Genomic DNA, 12,219 nt, shown 5'->3' with positions numbered 1-12,219 from the left:
GCATTTCACTCAGAGCCAAAACAACCAGGTTTCTTTCCTCAAACATACTACATATCTCTCCTTTTTTCTCATCTTGGTTACATCCACACACATTTAGACACCCCAATCTGAGCCTTCGAGGAGGATGAGCACTCCCTGCATGACTTCTTCTGTTTCCCCTTTAAGAAAGTTAAAATACAAGGAGGGGAGGGTTTCTAGCCCCCCCCTGCTCCAATCCCCTTTAGTTGCCTTCTATGACACGCGGGGAATGTGTGGGAAGTATTCTTTCTCCCCTAGCCCCAGGGATGGTATAATATATAAGACATATATTATCCCTAGGGTAGAGGGCAAAGAATTCTACCTCCATATTCCCTGAGCATTATAAAGGTAACTAAAAGGGCAGCAGTGGGGGCTTCCCCCCTTTTTTATCTTGCATTTCAATTCCTAAAAGATGGAACAGGAGGAGGAGCCGGGCAGGGTGTGCTCATCTCCCTTGAAGTTTCTGGCTGGGGTGTTTAAATGTGCATGGAGGTAACCAAGATGAGTAGAGAGGAGAGACAGTATATTTAAAGAAAGAAACTTGAATGCTCTGGCTCTGAGTGAAAGCTCTATGGTAGAGGGGAAGAAAGGTTCGGAAATGTCTTGGGAGTAAAGTCATATGTTCCATCACATTACAATGGGTGAAGAATACCAAAATATAAGAGTAAGGAAAGCTAGGGGACTGGATGAGGCATGGGAGCTATTTAAGGTAGCAGAGCTGGCATGTGTTTGAGAAGTGTGTGGCATGCGCAAGTTGGGAGTTGGGTAGGTGAGAATGGGTAGTGAGTGGTAAAACAACAATAAAATAATATAAAAAAAGCTCTTCTTACCTTCTGAGGTCCTAAAGCCACACGAAGTCCCTCAATGCTATCCATAAATGCTTGAACCAAGTGAGGAGAGGTTTCAAAAATATTTGGCCACACATAATTCAAAAGGTGAATCATTGCATCTTCACAGCCAAATCCATACACTCCAATAGCCATGTGCTTAATGGCTGCACATGCAGTCTGCCTGTGAACAAGGTCTCGATCCATAAGGGCATCTTCTAAGAGAGAAGTGACAGCATAAATGTAGTCTTTTCCCATTTCTCCAATGTATTCAAAGAGGAACGACAGAGACTTCAGAACACCATTTTGAACATTAAGCTCAGGAACTCTATACTCATTCATGAGGCCTGGGAGGACAGTAAAGGGTGAGCATGTTTCGGCAACTATAGCAATGGCTACAGTTGTACACACACGGTTTTGACGTTCCTGAACTTTGAGATTATTGAGCAATGTGGCAAGAACATCATGTGGGCCAATAGCTTTGGCAATGTAACCAAATGTGTTGACGGTGGCTCTCCTGATAGCTTTCTTATGAGCCTTAAGTAATTCTAACAATTCAAAACAAATTCTCATCCACTCACGAGGACTCACATACTCAGGCCCACGGTCTGCAATGCGTCCCACTAAATCAATACAGTTTTCTTGCACTTTTTCATGCCTGTTCTTCAGAATTGGTGTGAGGCGTGGAAGTAAATCTTTGATGGGTGGATTCATTTTGTGCATTCCAATCACATTAACAATACCCTTCAAGGCACCCAAAATGGAACCTAGTACCTCTGGGTACTCCTCCCCCAAATATTCATACAACACCACACCCAGGTGACCCATCAATTTCTCCTCCTGGCAAGTTTTCATTACTACAGCAATGCGAGATATCAAATCTGCAGCTTGCTGACGGACTTTTGCAGATTTGTTGTTCAGTCGCCACAAAATTGTACCACAGATCTGGGGAAGGTAGGCTTTAACTCGAGAGCCTAGGGCATTCACAATTGTACCAAAGCCATTCAGCATAACTACATCTTCTGTGGTCTGCTCTTGGAAAGCATATAAAATGCCATCAATCAATTGTTCTTCAAGTCGGGAGTCTATATCAGCAGCTCCAAGGTTGGCCATGATCTTTTCAATGGTTTCCATGACCATCTTACGGTACTGTTCATTTTCATCCTTCAGGTCATCAACAATGCGGTTGACAATCTCAGACGTCCCAACCTTGTTAGCAATTTCAACTGTGGTATCAACAAGCTGGCGGTAATTACGACGGTCAAGAGCCATTCTATGATTCCAAAAGTGTTTAAAGAAATGTGGCAGAATTTCCTCCTTAATATATCCAGGCTCAACACCATCAGTAGCACAACACTGCTTTACTACTTTGAGTACAATTTTCTTCATCTCTTCATCAGGACTCTGAAATTCACGAATAAGAATTAACATTACTTCTCTTGTATAGTAGTCTGCATATTCTCCATCCATAAGAGGAATCAAGTAACCAATTGCTTTAAGGAAAGCTGCCAGACCTTTGCCTCGGTGTTGACGGATACCTCTCCATAAAGGTTTCAGAACTGAATCAAAACTCTCAATACCATATGGGGTAGCAGCCTCTGCTAAAGCAGCTAAGGCCAATGCAGTGATGGTGCGCACCTTCTGCTGTTCATCAACTAATCCATGTTCAATAATTTCAACAAGAGAGCGAAGATGGGGCAATATAGCACAACCCATTAAAATAGCAATCTGTTGCACGATCTTGATACCTGTATGACGGGCCTGCCATGATTTCTTACTTTTGCAAACAGCCTTCAAAAAGGGTAGCAGGGAAGGGATACCAAGAGCAGATGCCACTACAGCAAAGGCCCGAGCAGTTGTGTTACGTACATACTCATCTATGTTATCAATATCAGGTCTCATAGTGGAAATCATGGTTGCTAAACCAGCTGCTTTGGCCAGATTACTAATAATTTCTCGACCTTCAACACGTGCATAATAATCTTCATCAATAAGCAATGGTTCAATGACAACCAGAATCTTGTGAACATAGGGACGAACAAGATCATCCAGTTTATAGAGAACTCTATCGATAACCTTCACTAAAAGATGGCGTTCCTGATCCTCAAGTGTAGGAGACATAAGAAGGGGCAGTATCTGGTTAAATAATGGACCAGCACCAAACTCGCGGGCCTTATCTGTGATTTGACGGAGGGCTGCTTTGCGCATAGGAGGTGTGCCATTCTTAATCTTCAGTAAAAGTTTCATAATTTTCCTTTCTTTCTGTTCTTCTGGACTTAGGCTCTCCTCATCCACATCCTGCAGCAGTTTATCAAAATACTGTGCATCTTCAGGTTTTAATAATGGAAGATTACCCTTAGGTTGGGAGTCATCATGTTTTGGAGTCATGCCTTCTTTCTGCATATAAAAACCTTGAGGTGTACCAATCATTGGAGTAGGTGTTGCTGTGAGTTTGCGAGCTGGTGTCCTAATTGGTACATATCCTTGAGGAGGTGGAAGAATCTCATAACCTGGAGGAAAGAGAGCATCAAGTTCCTCATCTGTCATGGGGCGATTTCGCTCGTCTATTTCTCTTTCCCAGCGGAATGCATGTATCTGCTCAGGAGTCATATTAAGAAGTTGTCCAGGTGATGGAGTAGCCATACCAATGGCCTTTGGTCCAACTGGAGTTGTTCCTCCTGGAGTAATACCTCCTGGTGTCATCATTCCTGGGGTCATGTTTGGAGTGTGAGGTGTAGAAGGGGTCATAGCACCAGATGGTGTGGCAACTGGAGTCTGTGCCGCAGGAGTCTCATCCCACCTAGAACGTCGCTTGCTTGCGCTTGGTGTTGGAGTTTCCTGAATAAGATCACCTGCCCCACGATCAGTTCGTGGGGTTTCAGCCCAACCACTACTGTGCCCCGGAGTTTCCCCTCGATCTGTTTTTGGTGTTTCATCCCATCGATTTCGTCGTGCTGATGGTGTGGGTTTGTCATGTCCCGGTGTTTCATGGCCTGGGGTAGCATGTCCTGGTGTGGCATCCCACATACGGGTACTTTGTCCTGGAGTAGCTCCAGGTGTCTCACTTCCTTTTGGTCGACCTGGTGTTTCATCCCAACGAGCAACAGATGGGGTTTCTGCTTCCCAAGCAGACTTCTTCTTAGTAGGCTGCGGTGTGTCATCAGCTGTCTGATCCCAACGGCCACGCTTTCTTGGAGCAGCTTTGGGCGCCTCACCATTAGCCACAACTTGAAGAGTCCCTTCCTTTGACCTTTCTTGCATTGTCTTCCGGATCTACAAAGAAATTTGGAAAATTACTTTCTTAATGTTATTAACTATACAAGAAATTAGGGATTAATTACTACTAACAGCACTTGGCTTCCCAAAAGACACTTTCTTTCATTATTATTGTTATCAGTATACTTAACCGCTGTTTCCTGCATCAGCAAGGAAGTGCAAGGAAACACACAAAGAATGGCCCAACCACTCATATACACATATATTTACATAAACACCAATACACGCACATATACATACATATACATTTCAACGTATCCATACATATACATACACAGACATATACATATATACACATGTACATATTCATACTTGCTGTCTTCAACCATTCCCGTCATCACCCCTCCACACATGAAACAGCATTCCCCCCAGTGAGGTAGTGCCAGGAAAAGACAAAAAGGCCACATTTGTTCACACCCAGTCTCTAGCTGTCATGTATAATGCACCAAAACCACAGCTCCCTTTCCAAATCCAGGACCCACAGACCTTTCCATGGTTTACCCCAGATGCCTCGCATAACCTGGTTCAATCCACTGACTGCAAGTCGACCCCAGTATACCACATCGTTCCAATTTACTCTATTCCTTGCACGCCTTTCACCCTCCTGTATGTTCAGGCCCTAATTGCTCAAAATCTATTTCACTCCATCCTTCCACCTCCAATTTGGTCTCCTGCTTCTCCTTGTTTCCACCATCTCTGACACATATATCCTCTTTGTCAATATTTCCTCACTCACTCTCTCCATGTGTACAAAACATTTCAACACATCCTTTCTGCTTTCTAAACCACACCCTTTTCATTACCACACATCCCTCCTACCCTTTCATTACTTACTCGATCAAATCACCTCACACCACATGTTATCGTCAAACATTTCATTTCCAACACATCCACCCTTCTCTGCACAACCCTATCAATGGCCCATGCCTTGCAACCATATAACATTGTTGGAATCACAATTCCTTTAAACACATCCATTTTTGCTCTCCGAGACAATGTTCTTGCCTTCCATACAATCTTCAATGCTCCCAGAACCTTCGCCCCCTCCCCCACCATGTGACTCCCTTCTGCTTCGATGGTTCCATCCGCTGCTAAGTCCACTCCCAGATATCTAAAACACTTCACTTCCCCCAGTTTCCTCCACTCAAACTTACCTCCTAATTAACTTGCCCCTCAACCCTACTGAACCTAATAACCTTGCTCTTATTCACATTTACTCTCAACTTTCTCCTTTCACCCACTTTACCAAACTCAGTCACCGACCTCTGCAGTTTCTCATCCGTATCAGCCAACAGTGCTGTATCATCAGTGGACAACAACTGATTCACTTCCCAAGCCCTCTCATCCACAATAGACTGCATATTTGCCCCTCTCTCCAAAACTCTTGCATTCACTTCCCTAACCACACAATCCATAAACAAATTAAACAACCATGGAGACATCACGCATCCCTGCCGCAACTATTAAAAACATGAATGTCACTTACAAAGGGTAAATACCCTTATCATTTTAGTCCTAAATTAACACCCTCATGCACCAACTTACTAATAACAATATTTCTACCCATACATGGGATTAGTTGTGACTTTCAAGCATGAAAAACACATGCTGTACTTTTACTTCGATAAGTTTTCTGCAATCAATTCATTTTTATACATGAAATCAATTATATTCTATAAGCAAAATCGTTACTCTTTCACATAAAACCAGATATCAAGAAAAGAAATACCTTTCATGATATAATGTCATGAATTTTAGTTTTAGAATACAATCAAATGATGTTTTCACCAACAAAAACCAAGTTAGTCAGGCAGCAGAGACCACTGTGAATAAGTGGAGGCAGCAGGCGATCCAATCTGAGGAAATTCCAGCATCTTCTGAGGAAGACTGTTGAGCAATTGAAACATTGAGTTATGTCTCAACTCTAACCCATGTGTTTCCATACCATCCTGTTTTCCACAAATCCATCTATTTTTCTAAGTATTCCTCACACACATTCTTCAAATCAAACTCCTGATCCACACATCCTCAACCACTTCTGAAACTACATTGCTCCTCCCCAGTCTGATGCTCTGTACATGCCTCCATCCACTCAATCAATACCCTCCCATGTAATGTTGCAGCTATACTCAACAAACTTATGCCTCTGTAGTTTGAACACTCACCTTTATCCTCTTTGCCTTTATGCACCGGCACTATGCATGCATTCCTCCAATCTTCAGGCATTTCACCATGATCCATACATACACTGAATATTGTTACCAACCAATCAACAACACAGTCACCTCCTTTCTTAATAAATTCAATTGCAATACCATCCAATCCAGACCCCTTGCTGGATCTCATCTTCCACAAGGCTTTTACCACCTCTTTTCTTTTCATCAAACCACTCTCCCTGACTGTCTCACTTTGCATACCACCCAAGCAAAACACCCTATATCTGCCACTCGATCATCAAACACATTTAACAATCCTTTAAAATACTCACTCCATCACTACCTGTTATCACTTCTCCCTTTGCCCCTTCACCTATATCCCCATTTGTTCTTTTGTCTTTTGCACATTATTTACCTCCTTCCAAAGCATCTTTTTCTTCTCCCTAAAGTTTAATGACACTCTCTCACCCAACTCTCATTTGCCCTCTTTAAAAACTCCTGCACCTTCCTCTTGACCTCCTGCCACTTTCTCTTATACATCTGCCAATCATTTGCACTCCTTCCTTGTAAATATCACACAAACACCTCTCTTTTCTCTTTCACTAGCAACTTTACTTCTCCATCTACACCACTCACTGCCCTTTCTAATCTGCCCACCTCCCACTGCCACATGCTTCTCTGGTACATGCCATCATTGCTTCCCTAAATACCTATTCCTCATCCACTACCCTTACTTCATTTGCTCTCACATTTTGCCATTCTACATTCAATCTCTTCTGATATTTCTTCACACAAGTCTCCTTTCCAAGCTCACTTACTCTCACCAATCTTTTTCAAAAGACTACAAATCTTCACCCTTGCCTCTAAAAGATAGTGATCAGACATCCCACCAGCTGCCCCTCTCAGCACATTTATATCCAAAAGTCTCTCTTTTAATGCATATCAATAAATATGTAATCTAATAATGCCCCTTGACTACCTGTCCTACTCACATGCATATACTTGTGTATATGTCTCTTTTTAAACCAGGTATTCCCAATCACCTGTCTTTTTTCAGCACACAAATCCACAAGCTCTTAATAACACTGAATACTCCATGCACCCCAATTATGCCCTCAACTACCACATCAATTACCTTTGCATTTAAATCATCCATCACTAATAACTGGTTTTGTACACCAAAACTGATGACACTCATTAAACTGCTCCCACGACACTAGCCCCTCATGATCTTCCTTTTCATGGCCAGGTGCATAAGCTCCATCCACTTTCAGTTTTACCCACATCAATCTAGAATTTACTTTCTTACACTATCACACACCCCTGTCTTTACTCCCATAATGTTTCAAACCATTCTCTCCCTTTACCCTTGAGCTTCGTTTTACACAAGAGCCAGATCATACAAGTACCTTTCCTCAAACATAATACCTATCTCTCCCCTCTTCTCATCTTGGTTGCATCTACACACATTCAGACACCCCAATCTGAGCCTTTGAGGAGGATGAACACTACATGCCTGATTCCTTCCTCTGTTTCTTCTTTCAGAAACTGAAATACAAGGGGAAGGCTTCCAGCCCCCCAACTTCTGCCCCATCTAGTCACCTTCTATGTCATGCATGCAATACGAAGGTAAATTTCTTCTTCCCCTACCTCAGAAAACAGGAGTCAAGCAGAGAGAGTTCATCCTCCTTGAAGGCTCAGGTTGAGGTGCCTATATGTGTGTTGATGTAACCAAGATGAGAAGAAAGGAGAGATAGGTGGTATGTTCGAAGAAAGAAATCTAGATGTTCTGGCTCTGAGTGAAACGCTCAAGAGTAAAGGGGAAGAATGGTTTGGTAAAGTCTTGGGAGTAAAGTAATGGGTTGCTGAGAGGACAAGAGATAAGGAAGGAGTAGCACTACTCCTGAAGCAGGAGTTGTGAAAGTGTGAGATAGAGTACAAAATAAATACTAGACTGATGTGGGTAAAACTTAAAGTGGATGGAGAGATGGGTGATTATTGGTGCTCATGCACCTGGTCATGAAAAGAAATAACATGAGAGGCAAGTGTTCTGGGAGCAGCTGATTGAGTGTGTCAGCAGCTTTGGTGTGAGGGACTAAGTATTAGTGATGTGTGATTCAAATGTGAAGGTGAGTAATGTGGCAGTGGAAGGTATAAATGGTGTACATGGGATATTCAGTGTTGTGAATGGAAACAGTGAAGAGCTTGTGGATTTGTCAGCTGAAAAATGACTGGTGGTTGGAAATACCTGGTTTAAAAAGAGATATATACATAAGTATATGGATGTAAGTAGGAGAGATGGTCACAGGGCATTATTAGATTACATGTTAATTGACAGGCATGTTAAAAGAGAGACTTTTGGATATCAATGTGCTGAGAGGGGGCAGCTGTTGAGATGTCTGATCACTATCTTGTGGAAGCAAAGGTGAAGATTTGTAGAGGTTTTCAAAAAGAAGAGATAATGTTGGGGAGAAGAGAGTGGTGAGAGTAAGTGAACTTGGAAAGGAGATATATGCGACGAAGTACCAAGAGAGATTGAGTGTAGAATGGCAAAAGGTGAGCAAATGACATGAGGGGAGTGGGTGAGGAATGGGAAGTATTTAGGGAAGCAGTGATGGCACGTGCAAAAGATGCATGTGGTATAAGAAAGGTGGGAGGTGGGCAGATTAGAAAGGGTAGTGAGTGGTGGGATGAAATAAAGTTGTTAGTGAAAGAAAAAAGATAGGCATTTAGATGATACTTACAAGAAAGGAGTGTAAATGACTGGGAGACATATAAAAGAAGGCAGCAGGAGGTCAAGAGGAAGGTGCAAGGGTTGAAAAAGAGGGCAAATGAGAGTTGGGGGTAAGAGAGTATTAAACTTGTTTAGGGAGAATAAAAAGATGTTTTGGAAGGAGGTAAATAACATGAGTAAGACAAAAGAACAAATGGGAACATTGGTGAAGGGGGAAGGGGTGGGGGGGAGTGATAACAGGTAGTGATGAAGTGAGGGGGAGATAGAGTGAATATTCTGAAGGTTTGTTGAATGTGTTTGGTGATACAGTGGCAGATGCAGGGTATTTTGGTCAGGGTGGTGTGCAAAGTGATTGGGTCAGGGAGAATGGTTTGGTTAAAAGATAGGAGGTAGTAAAAGCTTTGCAGAAAATGAAATCTGGCAAGATGGTGGGTTAGGATGGTATTACAGTAGACTTTATTAAGAAAGGGGATGACTGTGTTGTTGATTGGTTGGTAATGATATTCAATGTATGTATGGATCATGGTGAAGTGCCTGAGGACTGGCAGAATTCATGCATATTGCCACTGTACAAAAGCAAAGGGGATAAAGGTGAGTACAAACTACAGAGGCATAAGTTTGCTGATTATTCCTGGGAAACTGTATGGGAGGGTACTGACAGAGAAGGTGAGAGCATATACAGATCATCAGATTGGGGAAGAGCAGTGTGGTTTCAGAAGAGATAGAGGTTGTGGATCAGGTGTTAGCTATGAAGAATCTGTGTGTCAGAATTCTGAGAAAAACAGATAGAGGTTGTGGACCAGGTGTTAGCTATGAAGAATCTGTGTGTCAGAATTCTGAGAAAAACAGAGGGATTTGTATGTAGCAATTATGGATCTGGAGAAAGACATATGATAGGGTTGATAGACATGCTTTATGGAAGATCTTAAAATTATATGGTGTAGGAGGTAAACTGCTAGAAGCAGCAAAGTTTTTAACAAGGATGTAAGGCTTGTGTAAGAGTAGGAAGAGGTGAGAGTAATTGATTCCCAGTGAATGTCGGTTTGTGGCAGGGGTGTGTGATGTCCCCATGGTTATTTAATTTGTTTATGGATGGGGTGGTGAGGGAGGTAAATGCATGAGTTTTGGAGAGAAGGGTTAGCATGTCTGTTGGGGTTGAGAGGGCCTGGGAAGTGAGTCAGTTGATCACCGTCGATACACCACTGGTGGCTGATTCGAGTAAGAAACTGCAGAGGTTGGTGACTGAGTCTGAAGTGTGTGAAAGGAGAAAGTTGAGAGTAAATGTGAATAACAGCAAGGTTCAGTAGGGTTGAGGGACAAGTCATCTGGGATTTATGTTTGAATGGAGAAAAATTGGAGGATGTGAAGAGTTTTATATACATGGGAGTGGACTTGGCAGTGAATTGTACCATGGAAGCGGAATTGAGTCACAGGGTAGGGGAGGGGGCCAAAGTTCTGGGAGAAATGAAGAATCTGTGGAAAGAGAGACTGTTATCTCAGAGAGCAAAAATGGATGTGTTTGAAAGAATAGTGGTTCCAACAATATTATATGGTTGTGAGGCATGGGCTATGGTTAGGGTTGTACGTAGGAGGGTGGATGTGTTGGAAATGAAAAGTTTTAGGACAATATGTGATGTGAAGTGGTTTGATCGAGTAAGTAGTGAAAGGGTAAGAGAGACATGTGTGAATGAACAGAGTGTGGTTCAGGGAGCAGAAGGTGTGTTGAAATGATTTGGACATAAGGAGAGAATGAGTGATGAAAGATTGACAAAGGGGATATGTGTGTTCAAGGTGGAGGGAAGAAGGAGAAGCAGACCACATTGGAAGTGGAAGGATGGAGTGAAAAAGATTTGGAGCGATTGGGGCCTGAACATACAGGAGGGTGAGAGGCATGCAAAGAACAGAGTGAATTGGAACAATGTGGTATACTGGGGTCGAAGTACTGTCAGTGGACTGAACCAGGGCATGTAAAACGTCTGGGGTAAACTATGGAAAGATCTGTGCTCCCTGGATGTGAATAGGGAGCTGTGGTTTCAGTACATGACTCATGACAGCTAGAGAATGACCATGAGTGGATGTGGCCTCTTTTCATCTGTTTCCTGGTGCTACCTCAATGAAGCAGGTGACAGCGATGCTGTTTCCTCTGGGGTAGGGTGTCGCTGGGATTTGCATGAAGGTGAGCAAGTATGAATATGTACATGTTGTTATCCCTGGGGATAGGGAAGAAAGAATACTTCCAACATGTTCCTTGTGTGTCGTAAAAGGAGACTAAAAGGGGAGGGAGTGGGGGTCTGGAAATCCTCCCCTCCGGTTTTTACTTTTCCAAAAGAGGGAACAGAGAAGGGGGCCAAGTGAGGATTTTCTCTCTAAGGGTCAGTCATCTGTTCTTAATGCTACCTCGCTGAAGCATGAAATGGCAAATATGTATGAAAAAATAATGTATGTGTATATGTTTATAAGTATATGGGGGTCGATGTGGTGTCAATGGATTGAACCAGGGCATGTGAAGCACCTGGGGTAAACCATGGAAAGTTCTGTGGGGCCTGGATGGTGGAAAGGGAGCTGTGGTTTCTGTGCATGACACATGACAGCTAGAGACTGAGTGTGAACGAATGTGGCCTTTTGTCTTTTCCTAGCTCTACCTTGCAGGGGGGAGGGGGAGGATGCTATTTCATGTGTGGCGGGGTGGTGACAGGAATGAATAAAGACAGCAAGTATGTACATGTGTATAAATGTATATGTCTGTATATGTATGTATACACTGAAATGTATTGGTATGTATATGTGCGTGTGTGGGCGTGTATGTATATACAAGTGTATGTGGGTGGGTTGAGCCATTCTTTCGTCTGTTTCCTTGCGCTACCTTGCTAACGAGGGAGACCGACAATGTATAATAATAATAATAATCCTCAGAAACTATATGGGAGGGTATTGATTGAGAGGGTAAAGGCATGTACGAAGCATAAGACTGGGGAAGAGCAATGTGGTTTCAGAAGAAGTAGAGGATGTGTGGACCAGGAGGTTGCTTTGAAGAACATATGTGAGAAATACTTAGAAAAACAGACGGATCTATATGTAGCATTTATGGATCTGGAGAAGGAATATGATAGAGTTGATAGAGATGCTCTGTAGAAGGTATTAAGAGTATATGGTGTGGGAGGTAAGTTGCTACAAGCAGTGAAAAGTTCTTATCAAGCATGTAAGGCAT

The 12,219-nt window shown here is 42.7% G+C and overlaps 1 protein-coding gene across 2 annotated transcripts in view; it reads right to left on the bottom strand.

Annotated features, from left to right (window-relative positions):
• Positions 1-12,219, bottom strand: part of Sf3b1 (splicing factor 3b subunit 1) — an 87,533-nt gene that overhangs the window by 17,766 nt on the left and 57,548 nt on the right. For both annotated transcript variants that reach the window (XM_071657574.1, XM_071657575.1), the window contains one exon: positions 849-4,118. In XM_071657574.1, coding sequence (XP_071513675.1) covers positions 849-4,118 — 3,270 coding nt within the window. The remainder of the gene's footprint in view (positions 1-848; positions 4,119-12,219) is intronic.

Source organism: Panulirus ornatus, chromosome 65 (assembly GCF_036320965.1).
Source record: "Panulirus ornatus isolate Po-2019 chromosome 65, ASM3632096v1, whole genome shotgun sequence".
Taxonomy (NCBI): domain Eukaryota; kingdom Metazoa; phylum Arthropoda; class Malacostraca; order Decapoda; family Palinuridae; genus Panulirus; species Panulirus ornatus.
This window is presented reverse-complemented; position numbering and strand designations above follow the sequence as displayed.